Here is a 20,985-nt window from a genome sequence, read left to right on the forward strand (position 1 = left end):
CAACTATAGTAGTAAAAAAAAAAAAAAAAAAAAAAAGAAGCAGGTAAAAGCATAACATACCTGGGCAATGAAGACAATGAAGATGATGAATAGGCCGATCCACGATCCATATACTCCAGAACAGGCCTTGAAGGGAATCTCGTCAAGAGACCGGCCTCGAAGTGCCCATGCGGCTCGGAAGCGAATGTGCGAATAACATATCTACTCCAGTCAGCCTAGCAGCTCTTTTAGACAGAAAAAAAGGATTCAGAGCACTAGAATGGGGGTTGAGGTTAGTCAACTCACACTTCCCCAGGTGAACAGGGCAGTCAAGCCAGATAGAGCTTGCAACCAATCAAATATGACTGGTCCCTTCCCAGAAACATTCACGTACGCCAGCCCCCCAAAGACAATGACCAATATGGTGGAGAAAAGCGGCCTGCCCGCTTTGTCGACGTATGAGAATATACGGGGTGCATACCCGTGCTCGGAGATGGCTGTCAAAGTTCGAGATCCGGCGTACACGGCAGAGTTTCCAATAGAGAGGACTGAGATAAGGATGATGACGTTAATGAAACTGTCGAAGCCGTACAACCCTGCATCCTTAGCAGCAATCACAAATGGCGAGGCATTAGAATCCGAGTAGGTGTTGGCGCCAAGTAGCCGTTTATCGTCGCTCCGCACCAACAGGCCAACGAAGAAGAGGCCCAGGATATAGAAGAGGATGATTCGCCAGAAGACTTGCTTGATGGCGGACGGGAGAGATTGGAGAGGCGTTCTACTTTCCGCTGCTGCCAGCCCAACTAGTTCCGTGCCAAAGAAGGCAAAGGCAGCCGTCACAAATACGGAACAAAATCCTATTCATCAGTCAGTATATAGCCTCAACATATTTGGAGCAATGGTCTGTCTCTTGTAGAGTTCAGACATGAGCACATTTTATTGTCTGGCAGTGAAAGAACGACATACCCTTGAAGCCGTTGCGGAAGGCCCCTGGATCATACCAAAGCCTTGCACCCCAGTACTGCCCGTAGAGGCCGTCCTTTGGGCCGCCTCCACACGCGAGCACAATGGCGGTTATCATGAAGATGACAATGGCGGTGAGTTTGATCGCACTGGCCCAGAATTCCTCCTCTCCGTATCCGAGCACCCCAAAGATATTGATGATCACAATGGCGATCAAGAAAACTGTTATCCATACCGCGACACTGACATCTACTTTCCAGTACGTTATCGTGAGGGAGGTCACGGTTAGTTCTAGCGGCAGGACCACAAGCCATTGAAACACATAGTTCCAGCCCATCGCAAATCCCCACGCTGGAGAAATGAAGCGGGCAGAGTAAGTATAGAATCCACCAGAGACCGGGAAGAGAATGGCTAGTTCGCCCAACGCATGCACGACATTGAACATCATCTATTTATATCCATGTTAGCTTTCTCCTGAAACCCTGGGGCTCTTACTTAACCACAGACTACATACCACGCCGATGATTGCAAAGTCAAGGACCAACGACGCAGGACCACCCTTTGCCAGCGCAGAGCCTGAACCGACAAATAGACCTGCACCTATGCTTCCGCCGATTGCGATCATATGCAGATGTCGCGACTTGAGAGTCTGGTTGAGCTGATTTCCACCAGTCAATCGCCGTCTCTTGAACGACTCCGGTGTGCATCCCAAACGAGTCCAGAAACCAAGCTCTTCGCCTTTCTCTTCCAACGCCATGTCAGAGCCAGAGGAAGCAAATTTTTGCACCCCCGGGCTCGACTCCTCCATGGAAACGCCTTCCACCTTTTCTGTCGCCATGCTGGATGTGTAGGGGTCAATGGCCAACCTGGCTTATAGATATCCAGCAGCTGCTCGACGACCAACGGGCAACTCGTCTTGGGAAGCCACAACGTGAGCTTTTTCAAGAGGAAAAGGGGGAAAAGCTCTGGAAGAATAATTGAATCCCTAGAAGTGTGGGGAGGGGAACCAGAGCCCTTTTAAATTCGCCTCTGCGCCCTTGACTCTGTACCCGCACCGGACAAACGCACACGAGGAATATGGGGAAATTGGACGTACACTCGGCTAAAGTCAGGTCCAAACCCCAGAAATGGACTGAAACGATCTCGGCCTTATCATGCAATTATATTAATTAGTTCGTGTGTGGGGATGGGAGGATTCTGGGCACTGTTTGCCATCCCTTCTCTTCTCTTGTGCAGAATGCGGAATGACAATTCACGTAACTACGTCACTGGGTGCTGATTCTTGGTACCTGGTTCGCGGGAATGCTACTCGTTTAGATTTCTTCTGCCACCCAGACACCCATTTCAAACTTGTGTATTCCAGCATCGTGGAACTGCGTCTCTCTTCTCCAGGCAAAACATCTGTCCGGCGATATCTTCTCGGCGCTTTGAAAATTGATCAATAATTGATTGAACCTGCGGGCGAAGTTGATAGTTAGTTAGGGAAAACTCTATTTTTCCTCTAGAAAACTTTAAAGTTCCTCGGGTATTTTTCGACGACCTTTCCTTTTCGGGAAGATCCTTGAATTGTTGATATTTCATTCGCAATGTCAACAACTGGAGAACCTCAGAGTGTTCACCGAAGATGTGGCTCTAGCCTGTGAATATATGGCTTGTGAGTCAAGCAAAACTCGGTTTCTTGGTGGGTATTCGGACTTGCTCACACGGCTGATGTCCGTACGGAGTTCACTAGGTAACTAGTTAGTCGGACAACCGGGTCATGGTTGGACAGCCGAGAAAAGCAATTCTAACGGCACTCCCATGAACGACTTCGCAGCAGGCTGTAACATGCCATCACAATAATGGCTGCTCCGTATTGGTCTGGAGCCGAAGTTGGAGATGTGAACATCATACGAGTCATCCTTTGCTCTCTTCAAAGGGGCTAATGCCGGCTATCTCGAAGGGCGGAAAGCTGCTCCACTTGCCAAGGTGGAATTTGACGATGGATGACAAAAGACTGGCTCACATTTTCAGTTATTATTATTACTTTAACAGGTGGCACACTATGGTAGTTTGGCAGGTCGTGTCCAAGGGTGCCACAATAACAGGAAAAAGGTCGATAGGTAGGTTAACAAGCTGGTTATTTAAAGGATTGCCTTGTGCGGGTACTTCCGCTCCCCATGGAGAATCTCCAGTTAGAACTCTGTACGTAGCTCTACCATGAGGAATCATTTATTCCCTTCGGAGGAATAGAGGATCTCTGCGCTCTTGGTACGGCCAAGTGCCTGATGGCAAGAGGCCATGAGCCGTAGTTCTTGGGCTTTCTTGGAACCGCCTGCAGAATAGCAAGTTGGTGAGTCATGGAAGCCAGCGGTGTGAAAGATGAAGTATTTAAAGCCTGGTAGTTTTCTCCAAATGAGTCCGTATTCACCGCGTTTACTTTGTGTAGGATGGCGTAGCTGGTACAAACCATGTCTTCCACATGGCCCAGGCCTGCACAGTGCATGCTAGTAGCCGCCTCTCACACGGGTGACTTGGGAGGACAAGCCACACGGATGTCGTTCCTTTGATGTCAACCAATCCGGGTCTTTCACCCCGGCCACCAACAAAACAGCAATGATGATCTACCTCATCACCGAAGTAATGACGGTATCGCCAGCGACGCATTCCTCCTCCTTTCAATTAGTTAGTTATACCCTTCAGTGTCTCTTCATCGTTTTATACATGTCGAGCTGCACCTTGGTTTCATCCTGGTGAAGAATCCTTGCCCTAAGATCGACTGGCGTCTTGGCAACATAGGCCCCTTAACTCACGTTGTTTGCCACAAAGGGCGGTTTTTTCACTTCTCGCTGTGTCTTTCGCGATGGTTGCGATGAAACAGCAAACAACATGAAGATAAACGCGTCCTTTGTTTCTCCTAGATCCCTTTTCTAATCCGGTCGGCTCTGCAGAGTTTTATTCCTATTTTCCGCCCGCCTGCTGCTGGAAAGAATTATACCACGGTACTTTCCGCGCAGTAGCTTTGATACCGCGAATGGGCAAAAGTTTCCGTGGATTTGATATGATGAAGTGTGTCTGGCTGCTGAAATATAATAAATCCCCTTAAGTTTTGCTCTGCTTGATATGATGGCTGGTGAACTTGTGTCTTTTTCCTTTGGGCAGGTTACATTTTAATAAAGCTATCGCCGGCACTGAGACTCGCCTTTTCAGCCAGATCCGGCTGGGGAAGGTTGCTGTTATAGTATAAATATTGAGCTGAATCGAAGGATCTTTGTCTTGGACTGGAGCCAACCTCAACAAAGGCTTAGCAGGCGTGTAAGAGGGCTGCCTTCACTTGCCTGGCAGAGAGAGACAAGCATATAAAATATCTGCAGTGCTTCGTCGTCCTGTTTCCATTCAATCAATTTTATACGCAGTGCCTGAGCTGTATCAGGGGACTCAGCTGGCTGTCATATGGACTCCGCGCAGAGCTTCACTCACTGAGACCGAGGTGATAGTTCCCTAGCAAGATGGGCACCGATACTGTAAGGCGTTTCTTTCTTTTTCTTTTCACCTTTTTTTCTGTTGCATTGATATATATTCTCAAATATATATCTGAATGTTTGTCAGTTGTTTGGCTTAAGCAAAGGGCCAAAATAACTGAACCGCTTACCTTCTGTTCCTATCCGCCTCCTGCGCGGTCTCTTCTCTCTATCTATCTACTCATAGACCATTACTCGCCTGGCTAATATAACTCTCTGTAACACTGTAGCTTTCTGGAGCGGTGGCGCCCGTGTCAGGGCCAACTGATATCCAGGTGAAGAAGACATCCTCAAAGCCGCCTAAGATCAAGGCAAAGAAGGACATCAAGCTTAAGACACCTTCAAAGGCTCCGCTGAAGACAGACATAGGCCCCTCGAAGGCTACCAAGGCAGTCAAAGTGGGAATGTTGAAGACAACAAGCAAGGAGAAGGAGAAGGAGAAGAAGCAGGCAAAGCTATCTACAACAACAGCAACGTCTCCACCTTTAGCCTCAACCTCAACTTCAACCTCCGCAACAACACCACAACCTCTACAGAACACCAACAACGACGCCCACCAGCCGAAACCAGGCTCATCAGACCTGCTGGATAAACAGGCCAAAGCAGTTCAGGCTCGTCTAAAAATGAACCATTACGCCAACCGAGCAAGGTGAGCTGCTTCTATGGCATCTCTGCTGATATCAAACAAAGCACGTCACCTTCTGCTCATTCACTCGCTAACCACCTTTCACTCCCTAGACATGTACCGGCTGGTCGAGGAGGTCCGATGAATTATCTAGGTCCCAATGGACGCGTTCCTGGTGCTTTTCCTCCTGGAATCTACACCCAGAGCCCGCATAAGCCATACCCAACGATGCTGGAACGCGTCAAGCCCTCCCATCTTGCTCCCCACTGGATCTCGTGGGAGTCTCTGGCGGTGACGGTATCAAATTTTTCCCCTAATGTGAATACCTATACCCTTTGGAAGTCGTTCAGTGCTTGTGGGACAGTAGACTTCATCGAGTTATTCGAAGATGTCAGAGGCAAGAGAGAGGGAAGGGGCCGGATTCGGTTTCGGTTAGTAAAAGGTGATCGTGACCAATTTCATTGACTAAACTAACATTGGGAAGACCACCGCCGAAAGAATCCTTCTGGTTAGATGGACGGCATGTATTAGAACTCGAAGATGGCCAGCGTATCATTATTTCAGTTCGTGTGGATACATTCAGACGCAGAAAGGAGGTCCCTAGTCCAGTGGACCCAAAAATCATGTATCCTCTATCTCTTGTAAGTGGCCTGTTTTTTTCCCTGCTCACCCAAATGGCACAGGGCTAACTGACAATCAAAAGGAAGCTGTGGGTAGATCACTGGACATCGGCTGTCTTTCTGGAGAGCAATCCATGATTATCATGAGAACCATTACTGCTAGCTTCCAGGAATATATCCGCTTTGTTGCTGACTTGCACCGCCGGGAGATCAATATTTTCTTCCAAATGGTAAAAACGGAAACACGATTGCCTCCTGCAATACCGCATACAGTCCATAGCTACCGCATTCGCATCCCCTTTGTTCATCTCTCGCGTATCAACCGCATATCAGAGAATGATGAGTTATCTTTCATCTTCTCGCTGGACTCTCCGCCTTCATATCACCGGAAATTGCAAGATCTGTCTAACACTTTTTCAGAAGCCGATAACATATGGCGTTCGGATGACACCTGGTACCGTCAAACTGATATTGTTCACAACCCACTAGACCTAGTTCATTCCAAGACTAGTCTTAAGAAGGCCCACCCTGTGATCAACATAGGTTCGTATTAAAGTGGTATCTGATTAACATTGATTGATATCCCTGCTAATAAATGTGCAATCAGGACGTTGGACAACCTTTCGAGTCACCTTCCACTTGCCTGATGCAGATAATACCCATAGCCTTGATACGCTTACGAAGATTCTAAAGGATTTTAATGTCGAAATCCAGAATATCAATAGCTTCACGTTGAAGAGACATCCTCCCACAGCAGACTTGGCGTGGAGATGGATAGACCCTCCTTCTACTCATGCTTCTAAACGCACATCATCCCTTGAGGATCTTGCAGAGAACGAGTACACACATATCTCTTATGCTGTGCGATATCAACTCGAAGTCTGCATTTCTCATGGGTTTCTAAGTGAATACACAATTGACAAGGATTTTGCCAAGAAGCTTGAATCTCTTGGGGAGCGTGATGGTAAGGATTTACTGGAATATGTTGCCCAAGAAAAGACCGTATATCATGACCCAATGGAGATCTTTAACATTCAGTTCTTCTCTGGTGTAACAAATCGGAGAATCCCAAAGTACTGCTGTTACATGCGCTCGGCAACCGTTACTCCCTCCACGATCTACTTCAATACCCCTACAGTTGATACCTCCAATCGGGTGATAAGACATTATATTGAATACGCAGACAGATTTCTTCGCGTCCGGTTCACTGATGAAAAGTATGAAGGAAGAATAAATTCAACCTACAACAACTGCATGGATGAAGTATTTACTCGCGTGAAGCGGACCATGACCAATGGAATTACCGTAGGAGATAGGCACTACGAATTCCTTGCATTTGGCAACTCGCAATTCCGAGAACATGGGGCATACTTTTTCGCATCTCTGCCTAACCTTACAGCTGCAAACATTCGTGCATGGATGGGTCATTTCAGTGACATCAAAATTGCTGCAAAGCATGCCGCTCGATTGGGTCAATGTTTTTCGACCACCAGAGCTGTCACTGGCTGTCCAGTAACCGTCAGAGAAATCGATGAGGTCGAGCGCAACGGATACATATTTTCTGATGGAGTTGGCCGGATCTCTAAATTTCTCGCACAAATGATTATGACCGAGTTTAAACTACAAACTCCTTCAGAAGAACCTCCATCTGTATTCCAGTTCCGGCTTGGTGGCTGTAAAGGAATTCTGACCGTCTCACCCGAGGCTCAGCGACGAGAAGTTCACATTAGAAAGAGTCAATACAAATTTGCCGCAATTCACAATGGTCTTGAGATTATCAGATGGTCTCAGTTTGCGGCGGCGCATCTTAATCGCCAGCTCATTGTGGTATTATCAGCCTTAGGTGTCAGTGATAATATTTTCATCGAGAAGTTGCGCTTGATGCTCGAGGATTTGGAGCAGGCGATGACAAGTGAGACAAAGGCGATGTCCATGCTTCAAAAGCGCGTTGATCCAAACCAAATGACGCTTCTACTCGCTCAAATGGTCCACGATGGATTTCAGGGCAGCTGCGATCCATTTGTTAAATCATTACTGGAGTTGTGGCGCGCATGGCAAATCAAATATCTGAAGGAGAAGGCAAAGGTTTTTATCGATCAAGGAGCCTGCTTGTTTGGCTGTCTGGATGAGACGGCGACGTTGAAAGGTTACTATGAGAAAAAGCGACCTTCGATCGAAGCCACTTACGAGGAAAGACTAGAATACCTTCCTGAAATTTTTGTTCAGGTGTTCGACAATGAAGAGGAGAAGAAGTACCGGGTAATTGAAGGCCCTTGTATTCTGGCGAGGAACCCTTCATTGCATCCTGGAGATATCCGTGTGGTGAGAGCTGTCAATGTTCCAGCACTTCATCACCTGAAGGACGTCATTGTCTTCCCCCAAACTGGGGATCGAGATGTTCCAAGTACATGCTCTGGAGGCGATCTAGACGGCGATGACTACATTGTCATCTGGGATCAAGATCTCGTCCCACTTTCCAAAGATTGGTTTCGTGAGCCAATGGACTATACCGCTTCGAACGCCCAAAGCCTCACTCGTGATGTTACTGTAAATGACATTACGTCGTTCTTCGTTACTTATATGAAGAACGATCGCCTTCCTCAAATAGCACATGCCCATCTTGCCTTTGCAGATTATCTAGAGGACGGAGTGAATGATGAGAGATGCATTCAACTAGCCCAGCTTCACTCTGCAGCCGTTGACTACAACAAAAGCGGCATACCGGCCAACATGACAAGAGACTTGGTTCCAAGAAAATGGCCACACTTTATGGAGAAAAAGTACAAGCCGAAAGAAGCGCAGTATCAATCCAAGAAAATACTCGGTCAAATATATGATATTGTTGAGCGCGTTGAGTTTCGACCGAAGCTTGAAGCCCCTTTCGACGAACGTATCCTTAACTGCGATATTTCTGTCAGCGAGGAGATGGTACTGGCTGCAAAGAAATTGAAAGGTCTGTATGATGCTGACATGCGGAGAATCATGGCTCAGCATGAAATCAAAACTGAGTTTGAGGTTTGGTCGACCTTTGTCTTAGGTCATGCGAACATGAGCAAGGACTATAAATTCCACGAAGAGCTGGGCCAGATATCATCTGCTCTGCGTGAAAGATTCTTGTCAATGTGTCAAGATGAGGCTGGTGGAAGAGATTTCCAGCATCTTGCACCATTGGCTGTCGCAATGTATAGAGTGACAGCTCAAGATGTAGCAGAGGCTTTGGGCAAAGAAGACTCCTCCAAGGGACACGATATCGGCAATGCGATTAAGAAGGAATATAAGCACCTCAGAAATGACCAGATACCTCTCATTAGTTTCCCCTGGGTACTCCAGCCCGTTCTTGGAAAAATTGCCAATCGGCACTTTGATGACACAGGAATTATAGAGGGTGCAGGCAAACTTGCAACGTGGTCTTCAGTTGCCTATGAACAATCGAGAATTCGTCGAATCAATGGCATTAGGGGTATTAATGATGCTCCTCGCGACGTTGAGACAGCTGGAGGTATCCAGCATGCAGGAGAAGTGCTTGAACTCTTCCAGGAAGACTTGGGCTTTGATCCCTTCGATGGGCTTGGAGACGCCTTTGACCAACTGGCCTGCCATCCGAATGAAGACGACAAACCCGCCGTTGACCAAGATTCCCGCTCCAAGGCCAAGTGTGCTATTCCACTATTGGACACGGAGCAATCTGATAGCCTAGTTGAGGTTGATGACGATATATTCACACCCATTACCCCATGCACAATTGACTCAAGCCGACGCGGGTCAGTTCCAATTGAGGAGCAATCAAGCTTGCTCGATATCAGCAACGAGAACATTGAAACCGAAACTCGGAAAAACGACAACACAGAAACAAAGCGCCCCGTTGCACATTCACAGCCAAAAGAGGGTCAGGAGAATCAACCTCCGCTGCAGAAGAGTGACCTGTTTTCTTCATTCCTCGACGGTTCGACGGGACCCGATGAGATGATCGACGAGGACAAAGAAGAAGTGGAGATGATGGAAGACGACGGGGATGTGGATCCTTCGGCAGTCAATCAACTGGAGATGCTCCTTAACATCTAGCCTAGAAACTTGAACTTCTTTTATGTGATTCATAGCATTTTGAACTTGCGACGGCGTAACGTTCTTATGGGACCAGGGCGGAGACATTTATTGATTTGCAAGATATGGCGGTGCATTACCTTGATTGATACCCAGCTAGATCCCTATTAACTAGTACAACGAGGCTCAAATCCCAAGCTATTCTATAACTACCTTAAGAAATGCTCTAGCTACGTGCTTCTCTCTCCGCCGTGTGTATATTGATAGGCAGTGTCATTGAAAGTAAGGAACCGGGTACCTTTTTACAACATAAGCGTAAAAAAGGCAGCGGTACGGAGTAGTTAAGCTTGCGTAACTAGTTAGGTCTTTATCTTATCTGATGACTGAGTTTGCGAGGAGGAGGCGACCTTGGTTGATCCCCGAGAGGTTAACTAACTACTAGTATTTCCAGCAAACGGAGTTGAAGTCTGATATCTCGCCCACTCCCTGCTTTCTCACTGGCAAGCGGTACAGCACAGCGAGAAACACTTATTCCGCCGTAAAGTCCGCTTATAGAGAGCTCAAGAAGAAGCATGTCTTCGGCAACAGCACCGTTGTTGGCGCCATACACAGCCCCGCCACCGTATCAGTCTCTACATCTCATAACATCAGTCCTCGGGTCAACGAGCAATTGGCTTGTGCTGAGGTGCCTCTGTGATACTCTACAGATACCTTTGCAGAGAAGAGGTAATCTCGACGGCCTGGAAGACACAGCTGATCTCGAAAGAGACGACTCTGTAAAAAGATCCAAAAAACGAAAGGTCGTGCTTGTCAGTTTCCTTCGAGGTTGGGAATTCTGGAGGGCGGAGGCAAGGAGAGTGGTATGGTCACGACCCTCCTTGATAATAACTTGAATTCCGCTATCAAATCATACTGATATTACTCTATATAGGGTCTTGATTCGAATAAATTATCCAAGGAAGGGAGATTCTCGTTCGTTGATGGAGTAACCAACCTCTTTTCCCCCTCCCCTGCTCTTCAAACGCCGAAGTCTGTGGCGCCAGGAGAAGCTCTGGCGGCCTCCACTCGCGCTAGAAAGAGCTCGATATCTTCACCTTCTTTTCCATTACCTGATAGAACTCCTCCGAAGTCGTCATCACAGGCTGCCCGTGCCCCCAAGCCGGGACCAATCTCATTTTCTGGCCGGGCCAACCCATTACTTGCACGCCCGGCACCCCCAACACCACCTATTTCTTCTGCTCCTCCTACGGCATTTGCTACGCCAGAGACTTCTGCTAGAAATGATAACCGCTATAGCCAGAACATACGGATGCTACACTGGGCACCATCTGCGGGAAATTCTGGTGGCTTGGACGGGGTGGAGAAGGTCATTACCTCTGCTATAGCAGACACCTGCAAGGGGCAGGAAACCCCGGACCAGGTTGGTGATAATGATGTGCTCCTTGTCCTCGACCAGCCGGATTTCCTCCTCGCATCCACGGGCCCCAGCATGCAAGTCGGTTCCACCGAGATGGGCGAATTGATAATGGGATTGAGACGTGTATGTTGGGCTACTCAAATTGTCTGTGTCGTGCTTGATGGTTACTAACTCGATGTACGTAGCTTGTACATTCTACAATTATCACCGTGGCGGCTGATTCGCCGCTTATGCACAGTAGCCAACAACCCACACCACTAGAAATAGAACATTCAGCGTTGGTAGTGTCACTTGCTCACCAGGCACAAATGGTTATGCAGCTGAGAGGACTTGACACTGGCGTGGCAAGAGACGTGAGTGGAGTGTTACGGGTGAGTAAAGGCGGAGCGTTAGCGGATACAGACACCCTTAAGAACGAGGAGAATGGCGATACTTGGGAGGAGAAAGAGGTCTTATACTTTGTCCAAAGTGATGGATCTGTGAAAGTATTTGGACGCGGCGAATAGAGACTTCCCCGAATATACCCATAGCGGAAAATAACGAAGCGCCTTTTGTGTTTCCTCTCTCCTCTCCTTCTTCTTCGTTGTTTTTTTTTTTTTTTTTTTTCCCCTTGGAATCATTTTCATTGACATCTCTACAGCATAACGCAGCTTTCAACATTTCAAGAGCCGTGAAAACGTTTGTAAAGCCACGAGCTCATTAATCGACAGAAGACTTGATGATAGTTTATTGAAAGCGGGAAGAGAATTCCCATGCAAGCCTGCCATTTTCATTTCCATAGTTTGCTCCAGTCCATGAAATCCGTTAATTTTTGTTATATTATGTTTGGGTATGACACAAGAGAAGTTGATTTTTCCTTCTAATTCCCATTCAACACACATAATAAAATGTCAAATGGTGTCATGGATGAAAAACAAGTCCCATTCCGCTCGCAGGCTACCCTTTTGAAATAAGAGGGTTTCGCCACAACTTATCGAACTCCGGAAGGAAAGAGAGGGGGAGGAAAATAAAGGAGGTGTTTGATTGTCTATGCCTTCTCTGGGCCACGGGCGCCCTTGGGAGCTCCGGTCTGGAAACCGTTCTTGAACTTGCGGTCGACGGACTTAAGGTAACGCATGCGGCCGGTACCGGTGGTTCTTCGTCGAAGGGCCTTCTGACTCCAGTTATCTGCAGAGTAGTATGCCATTTAAGTAAACACTCGCCAATATTACCTCCCGGACGCAACGGAATCCTCGTTTGAGGATATATGATTCCAGTTGGGGATACATACATTTGCGCATCTTGGCAGCTGGGTAACCGCACGAAGCGCATGTGTGCTTCTGGATGTGGAGGGATCGCAGGCCTATATGTTCCATCCGCTGTTAGGTTCTTCTGTTTCCTCATTGTCGCAATCCTAGCATCCCATCCTATTTCCCTGGCGGAAGGTTTGGGCGCCTTAACATTCGTTTGACATTGGGATATCACTAACCGCACCGTCTGCACAGAGTGTGCGACTTGTTGTGGCGCTTTCCGAAGCTGGAGGTTCCCTTAGCTGTTCGAAGTAGTCAGTATCGCACTCATCGTTATCGTCGTCTATTGCATATGGATAATTTTCGAGAATTTTCGGTTCACGCGAGGATGGAGGAAGCCGTACTCATCTTGAATCAGGAACTGTAAAGCCGGTGATATGTTAGCAATTCCTCTGGTCATGGAATATACGCGTAACTGGCAGCAAGAATTCCCATACCTTCAATGGTGCGTCTGGAAGCTCTGATATGTCGTCGTCGCTGGTTTGAGATTGCAGTTCCGCTTTGAAGATTCGACTAAGCGAATTTGTTGTGTGAGGGTTAAAGCCCTCGCACGTGATGCTTAGTAATAACTTTCACGGGAAACGTTAAAACTATAATCCGAGTAATTATGTAATCATTCATAGACTTGAACTCTATCTCTATCTAGGTGTGGAATAATATGAGAGGAATGAACAGAAGAGTATATAGAAGGTAGATGAAGATGCATGCAAATGACATATTCGCTGAAACGCTGGCAATATATAAATACAAATTATTGAATCAACTCATCAGAGAGTTATGAGACCAGCTCGTCTTTGCCAAGAAAAGCTGCCATGGGATCCGCGACAGCAGTTCGAGCCTTCTTGTATGCCTCTAGCTCCTCTTCTGTAACGCCCATTTCAAGCTCATGGCGGCTCCGTTTCTTTTGTGCGTTGGAAGCGGGTTTGTTTCGGCCCTCGTCTGCGCTCTTATCTTCCATTGTATCTTTAGCGGGAGCTTGTTTTTGGTCGTCATCTCCTGCTTCTATCTGAAGCATATTCTGGGCCTGCTCGAACGCCTCTATTCCTTCTTTTCCGGTACAATAGCTGTTCTTCACCGTAGAATGGCAGCAGGCATATCCCCATGTGAAATTTGACCACCAACTGCCCCAGACGGAAGCGTGGTTATTGATGAGTACATTCTCTGCGTACTTCGATTTAGCAGCAGGTTTAGGCTCCCCCTTGATTGCTCCCGTTTCATCGTATTCGACAAATCTTTCGTTTTCAATGACCGCCATGTCACGCAAAGGACCTGCCTGCAAATGTTCTCCCCCACCATATTTCTCCAATAATGCCTTCTTATCCGCCGCCTTCTTAGCATCCATTTCAGCCTTCTGCTTCTTCCTATAGTACTCTCCGGATGTAGGATTGGCTTGCAGATGCTGTCGGTTAGCATCTCCTCGCTCTTGTGTTTCCCAGGCGTATCTCTGTGCTTTTTCAAATTCTTGAGCGTCACCAGAAGCTCGCATAAAGTTCTCTTCCGCGACCAGCGCGGCTACTTGATCCGACTGTGCACCCATATCAACCATAGATCGAGTCTTCGGGTCGTACTTTGCCGAGTCAAGGTCCAGGTTAAGCAGATACTTCGCTGTATCTTCTCGTATTCGTAGATTCCGGGTTCCTTTGCCCTGCTGTCGACCCATTTCTGACTCTTCAGCATATTTTGCTTCTGATGTGCCATCACCATCGCCGTCAACGTCATCATCGCCATCTTCTCCCGGGGCCTTCTGTTCTTTGGATGCATTGTCCTTTGCTTTCCTCTTCAGGGCCTCCAGCTCTTCATATTCTTCCACGACATTTTGGTACTCCTTTGCGTCGTAGCCGTTCCACCGATCTCGTTTGGCATCCCACCCCAACTCCACCTTCTGTATATGCTCATCTGCTTGAATATCTTTGCCAGTCCATTTAGCACCATGCTTTCTCGGCCTGCTCAAACACTCCTTGGCCTTATGTGTCATTGCGCCGCAGTTTTCACAGGCACCTTTCCGGTATTTGGTGGCTGCTGGGCCGACGCGCTTCCCTCGATCATACCATTTTTGATCTTCCTTTTCCTTGTGGAGACGCTGATGCTCGAGGTAGTCGTTGGCGGAGGAGTCGTCGTCAACGTAGAAGGGCTTTTTAGAGATGAACGATGGGATATATTCGTTGCGCTCCTTATTCGCAACATCGGTAGGTCGCCGTGACATTTTGATGGTAATATCGTATATGTAACTATCACAAAGGTCAAATAATTGAGTCAAGCAAAAGCGCTCTCACTATCGGATCTGATATCTTGCCTTCTTCAAGCTCAAGCCGTGAAGGATATCTCGGTGTTGGAAAAAAGTTAGAGTCACGTGAGTGGCGCTAGGCCGCGGCTTTCTCGCGTCTTCAATTTAACCAGACATCAACCTTCGGATTTGCGACTTTGGACTCGAGACTCGCTAACAGGCTTTCTCTTTGGTGAATTTGCTTCTATTGGTGGTATAGTACCTAATGATAATGCCTTTGGCATTTATCTGTGTAATTTATTTATTGAATTCCAATGCTATCACGTCAATACCTGGCTAATGCCGGCCTTTCGCGTCCTGCTCAACTGTGTGGACCACTACCAGGCCACCCCGACAGAACTTGACCCTCAGTTTACATCCGATAATAATGATCCCCAACTAAGATCAGGGTCCATAAAAGTCCCAGTAATCCGGGTTTTTGGTGCCACTGAGACCGGACAGAAGGTATGTGCTCATATACATGGAGCATTACCTTACCTATACCTTGAGTATAAGGGGCCCTTGGATCCCGCGGAAGGTCAGGAATATATTCTCTCCTACAGGTCCTAGTCAGCTAAACATCGAATAGTGAACGCTGCTATCCGAAGTTTACATGCATCTATCGATCATGCGCTTGCCCTTAGCTACAGGCGAAACCCTTCTGACCATTCGGCAGCATTCGTTGCTTATATATCACTGGTCAAGGGTATTCCATTCTATGGCTATTATGTAGGATATCGGTATTATTTCAAAGTATATTTACTGAACCCACTACATATGACACGGCTTGCAGACCTTCTTCTCCAGGGTGCTGTAATGAAACGAGCTTTGCAACCATACGAAAGCCATCTGCAGTTCATTCCTCAATGGATGTGTGATTACAGTTTACACGGATGCGCTTATATTAATTGTTCCAAAGTCAAATTCCGCCCCCCAGTGCCATCTCACATCAGTCTCGAAAACCCGGACCATCTTTGGCATGACGAATCGATTCCTCAAAGGGATATATCTGACCCCAGTGAATTTCCTAGGCAAAGCCACTGTGCCATAGAAGTGGATATCCACGTTCAGGATATATTGAATCGCCATGAAATTAGGCAACGAGAAATACACCATGATTTTGTGGTAGAATCTAATCAAGGATTTATCACAGAAAAGCTGGTGCCAAGCTTAAGGGTTCTCTGGAAGGACGAGGAGAGGAGAAGAAAAGCTAAACTTGGCTTAACCGGATCTGAAGGTACTCCATTTTCACAAAAGGACCTGGCTTCAATGTCATCAAACCCTCACCAAACACATTCAGGTGGTTGGATACATGAAAAGGAGTTCCGTGAACAAATAGATGCTATTGTGGCAGAAGAGAGACGAAAAAGGGATAATTCCCCTACAAGGAGCGATTTTGTTCGCTATCCCGAATTTCATGAGTCGGTTAAGACTGCCTTGGAAAGTGTCCAGGAGTTATATCCACAAAATTTGCTGAGTTCGCAAGCAGATGCTATCCAATCTCAGATCAGCACCGAAGCCAACAATGGCAGTGTTGAAGTTGACGAAAACCGTATTGACTCTTTCGGAGTGGATACATTTTTTGATACCGGTGATATAGACGACTCTTTTGCCCGGGACCGCCAGGAATTAGACGATGTGATAGGCAGGAAACTAGCATCAAACACAAACCAACCAAACAAGAGTGAGCCGTTGGATCCCAACATTTTCTTGCAGTCTTCCCAGCTTGAAGAAGTTGGTATCAAAAGAGCTTCAGACCCAATAAACAGCGAAAGTGATTTGTTTGAAATTGATCCTGAGTTTTTGACTCTAATTGACTCTAAGCTCAGAAAACGAGACCGTAATGAGGAGTCTTCCCCCGAAGTGTCGAGAGACAAGAAGGTCAAAGTGACTGAAATACCCCAGACGCGATCATCGTTAAAGGCTAAATTCCATGTGTCCATGGCTGGGTCGGCACAGGAAACGAGCATAGGAAAAGGCGTCTCTTCTAGAAGTGATTCTCCCGCTTCCTCACAGAAGCCGAGAGCCTCTGGCGGAGATAACCAGCGTCTCCCTTTTCCAGTTGTTAAAGACTCCGCCAATGCAGCTACGGTACTGAGGCTGAGCCAACAAAACCTGCAGACAAAGAAAACGCAGCAAATCTTCATAAAAGAAGGTTTTCTGCCTGAAGGGAGTACCTCTCAGCCTAATATCATGAATTCCCCAAACGATCCAAAAGTTGAACCTGCTGCTACCAATTCCCAGGACGGTTCAGAAAACATCACGTCATACCAACCACCCAAAGCTAGCAAGGTGTATTGTTTTACTCAGCAATGTCCGTTACCCTCATTAGTGCGTGAAACTATATCAGATAACTCAAGACCAAGCGTCATCTACCAAGGTGCTTATTACGGTAATGAGAGTGACGTCCTTGAGCGAGCACTTGAGTATGCTGGCAAAGAATTCAAGCTTGAAAGTAATAGCCTGCCGTTTCTTCCAACTTTTGATCCTACAGGAACTTCTCCTGCCATGTTTGGTGAAAAACCCGCGCTTCTGCTGGATCGAACGGCTTTCGAGGACCAGAATAAAAAGCTGCGCAGAGCTTGCAGTTTACGGACTTGGGAATTTGCTGTGAAAGCGCCTATTCAGAGCGACGTTGTCGGTTGGTTTAAAAAGGAAGATATTCAGAAGAAGCGCCTTAAAAATGGTTCCGCTGATACCAATGCGAGGGACGTCCCTGTTTCCCAAATTGATACATCCACTCAGCACAATAAGCATGGCTTCAAATACTCTCAGCGGACCAAATCGTCTGCTGTGCAGCATGAAGCTAACTATATGAGTGTGATGAGTTTAGAGGTCCATGTCAACACCCGCGGTACACTAGCTCCCAACCCTGAAGAGGATGAGGTAGCCTGTGTATTCTGGTCAGTTATATCCGAGGAAGAAGGTCGGCACCGTGGTGTTGTGGTTCTCTCGGAAACCTATGGCCTGTCATCGAAGTTGAAACCTGAGCCCGGAATAGAATTTCAGGAGGATATGTCTGAACTTGATCTTATGAACCGAATTGTGGGAATTGTCAGGTATTATGATCCTGATATATTGACTGGCTATGAGGTTCACAATGGTTCGTGGGGCTATCTGATCGAACGGGCGCGGAAAGGCTATGATTATGATCTGTGTGATGAGTTCTCAAGAGTCAAGTCACAATCCCATGGACGCATTAGTAGAGAGACAGACAGGTGGGGTTTCAACCACACGTCTACCATTCGCGTCACTGGGAGGCATATGATTAATATATGGAGAGCCATGAGAGGAGAACTTAACCTTCTTCAGTACACCATGGAAAATGTGGCTTTCCATTTGCTTCACAAGAGGATCCCCCATTATCCGTTTGAGGATCTTACACGGTGGTTCAAGAGTGACAGACCTAGAGATGTTGCCAAAACTATACAATATTTCTCTTCAAGGGTTGATCTTAACCTTGAAATTCTGGACGCAAACGAGCTGATCTCAAGGACAAGCGAACAAGCTCGAATTCTGGGTATCGATTTTTACTCCGTATTTTCTAGGGGTTCGCAGTTCAAAGTGGAGTCCCTCATGTTCCGCATTGCCAAACCTGAGAATTTCATCTTGATATCCCCAAGTAGAAAGCAGGTTGGTCAGCAAAACGCATTAGAGTGTCTTCCCCTGGTCATGGAACCTCAAAGCGATTTTTATACCAGTCCTTTACTTGTGTTGGATTTTCAATCTCTCTATCCAAGCATCATGATTGCTTATAATTACTGCTACTCAACAAACCTGGGCAGGATTGTCAACTGGCGGGGTCGAAACAAAATGGGTATCACGGACTATGAAAGGGAGCCTGGCCTCCTGCGCTTATTGAAAGATAAGATTAACATTGCGCCGAATGGAATTATATATGTGAAACAAGAGGTTCGGAAATCACTCCTTGCAAAAATGCTTACTGAAATCCTTGAAACTCGGGTCATGGTGAAAAACGGCATGAAAGAGGACAAAGATGATAGGCCTCTGCAACGTTTGCTGAATAACCGACAATTGGCGCTCAAGCTAATTGCCAATGTTACTTATGGCTATACATCCGCCTCTTTTTCGGGGAGAATGCCATGCTCCGAGATCGCGGACAGCATTGTCCAAACAGCTAGAGAGACTCTTGAAAAGGCAATTGCACTCATCCACTCTGTAAAACGATGGGGCGCTGAGGTTGTCTATGGAGATACCGATAGCTTGTTTATCTACCTAAAAGGCCGTACAAGGGCAGAAGCCTTTGACCTTGGGGAAGAGATAGCTAAAACCATAACAGATTCAAATCCACGACCGGTTAAACTAAAGTTTGAGAAGGTCTACCATCCATGCGTGCTTCTTGCCAAGAAAAGGTACGTCGGTTATAAGTATGAGTCTAAAAACCAGGAAAAGCCTGAATTCGATGCCAAGGGTATAGAAACTGTCCGAAGAGATGGGACACCCGCAGAGCAAAAGATTGAGGAGAAGGCATTACGGCTTTTATTTGAAACGTCAGATTTGAGCCGTATCAAGGAGTACTTTCAAAAACAATGTTCCAAAATCATGCGGGGAAAGGTTTCGGTGCAAGATTTCTGCTTTGCGAAGGAGGTTAAATTAGGGACTTATAGTGACAGAGGTGCCCCTCCTCCCGGTGCTCTCATCAGTGCGAAACGAATGCTGGAGGATCCGAGGCTGGAACCGCAGTATGGAGAGCGGGTACCGTATGTGGTCGTTTCGGGGGCTCCAGGCGCGCGACTAATTGATCGCTGTTTTCCACCGGAGGTATTACTGCAGGATCCCCAGCTGGAACTTGATGCAGAATATTATATATCAAAAAACCTGATTCCTCCCTTGGAGCGAATCTTTAACCTCGTCGGCGCCAACGTTCGACAATGGTACGATGAGATGCCAAAGTACCAAAGAATGCGCCGCACAGAAGGAGCCTTGAACACCCCAGCTGGACGATCTGGTCAAGATGGCAATAATTCCATGTTTAAGAAAACGCTGGAGTGCTATATGAGATCATCTTCCTGCGCAGTCTGTCGGAGCAAGCTAAACTCTGAAGAGCAGCGACAACAGAACCAAGCCATATGCAACGTGTGCCTCCGTCAACAACCACACCTTTCGCTTCTTAAGCTTGAATACCGGGTGCACGAGTCCGAAAGAAGGGTAGCCAATTTGCAAGACGTATGTCGTTCTTGTATGGGCGTAGGTTGGGGCGAGGAAATCAAATGCGATAGTAAGGACTGCCCGGTTTTCTACTCTCGGATGAGGCAAGCTTCGGATTTGGGACATACCAGAGCACTGCTCGAACCCATAATTAACGTTCTCAGTGACGTGGCTAATGATGATAACGAACATGATGGACATAACCCCCTGAGTTGGTGATCAGTGTATTCTTAAATACGACTGGTCTAGCAAAAGCCTGCTCCTGCTGCTCGATAACTAGAGTCAGGCAGGGTGCATATCCATGTGTAACTTTGTATATAAATGCGAATACCTTTTTTTGTAATTAATCTAGAACATGCAGCTTGAACGTATCTCCTGAATGTTTGCTTAGATGTCCAGATGCTCCCAAAGAGGCATAGCCGCCAACGCCGAGCCAAGCCTTTCGCTGCTTTTTCGCCCGCAACCAGACTTCATCTCGACGATGGCGTAACAACAGCGGCAGCAATTCTTCCAACTGTCGAATAACCAGACAATCACACGATGGCTCAGAAGGATATGCGAAGAGCAGATCTGGGTACGTTGTCCCTTTTGCTCTCAGTGGCTTGTTTGGTTGATCGGTTGACCAATTGCCATCCCGTTAACGACTAACACGTCCTTCTGCGTCTCAGTGGTACCCTATGAGGCTCCACCGATCAAAAAGACGGACGGTGATATTTCTGGTACGCTTTTTCGTCAATACCTATTGCAGATTACGGCACCTATAGTCCATATCTGAAGAGGTATTCCACGGTTGTCGTCTTTGACTAACACTTTGCCGCAGGTACCATTGCAAGTACCATGCCAATGGCTGCTGTAAGTTCCATCTCAATCCTGCCTAGGCAGCTCGGTCTATACAGCTGTGCTAACCGTTGTAATAACTAGATGTTCACTCGAAACAGGCATGTGTAACCCAGCATGCTGTTTCTTCAAGGAAGTTCAGGCCTTATCCGGGGAACTAACTAATGCGAATGCTCTTGTTCCGTGGTTACAGGATGATCGGGTGGTACGTGCTCATCCTCTCTACCATATACACACATATCCAGTGATCCTCTAGGGCCTTGTCTCCCTCCTCCTCTTCAC

At 47.0% G+C, this 20,985-nt stretch overlaps 5 protein-coding genes across 5 annotated transcripts; 3 read left to right on the forward strand and 2 right to left on the reverse strand.

Annotated features, from left to right (window-relative positions):
- Positions 1–60: 60 nt before the first annotated feature.
- Positions 61–1,780, reverse strand: TRV_04769 (amino acid transporter, putative; the record flags this gene model as incomplete). The annotated part of the gene is made up of 4 exons (XM_003021074.1): positions 61–201; positions 286–836; positions 946–1,390; positions 1,457–1,780. Coding segments are annotated over 4 exons (1,461 nt in total), but the record flags the coding sequence as incomplete, so codon positions are not given.
- Positions 1,781–4,430: 2,650 nt separating this feature from the next.
- TRV_04770 (uncharacterized protein) lies at positions 4,431–9,749 on the forward strand (the record flags this gene model as incomplete). The annotated part of the gene is made up of 5 exons (XM_003021075.1): positions 4,431–4,521; positions 4,701–5,091; positions 5,181–5,498; positions 5,677–6,230; positions 6,340–9,749. The coding sequence occupies 5 exons, from the start codon at positions 4,431–4,433 to the stop codon at positions 9,747–9,749; spliced, it is 4,764 nt and encodes a 1,587-aa protein (XP_003021121.1).
- Positions 9,750–10,300: 551 nt separating this feature from the next.
- Positions 10,301–11,316, forward strand: TRV_04771 (uncharacterized protein; the record flags this gene model as incomplete). Its single annotated transcript, XM_003021076.1, has 2 exons — positions 10,301–10,588; positions 10,660–11,316. 2 exons carry the CDS (start codon positions 10,301–10,303, stop codon positions 11,314–11,316), a joined length of 945 nt encoding a protein of 314 aa, XP_003021122.1.
- Positions 11,317–13,209: 1,893 nt separating this feature from the next.
- On the reverse strand, positions 13,210–14,637 carry TRV_04772 (uncharacterized protein; the record flags this gene model as incomplete). Its single annotated transcript, XM_003021077.1, has 1 exon — positions 13,210–14,637. The coding sequence occupies one exon, from the start codon at positions 14,635–14,637 to the stop codon at positions 13,210–13,212; it is 1,428 nt and encodes a 475-aa protein (XP_003021123.1).
- Positions 14,638–14,997: 360 nt separating this feature from the next.
- Positions 14,998–19,884, forward strand: TRV_04773 (uncharacterized protein; the record flags this gene model as incomplete). The annotated part of the gene is made up of 2 exons (XM_003021078.1): positions 14,998–15,162; positions 15,268–19,884. Coding segments are annotated over 2 exons (4,782 nt in total), but the record flags the coding sequence as incomplete, so codon positions are not given.
- Positions 19,885–20,985: the final 1,101 nt, after the last annotated feature.

Source organism: Trichophyton verrucosum (assembly GCF_000151505.1).
Source record: "Trichophyton verrucosum HKI 0517 chromosome Unknown contig00367_1.f1.exp, whole genome shotgun sequence".
NCBI classification, from domain to species: Eukaryota; Fungi; Ascomycota; class Eurotiomycetes; order Onygenales; family Arthrodermataceae; genus Trichophyton; species Trichophyton verrucosum.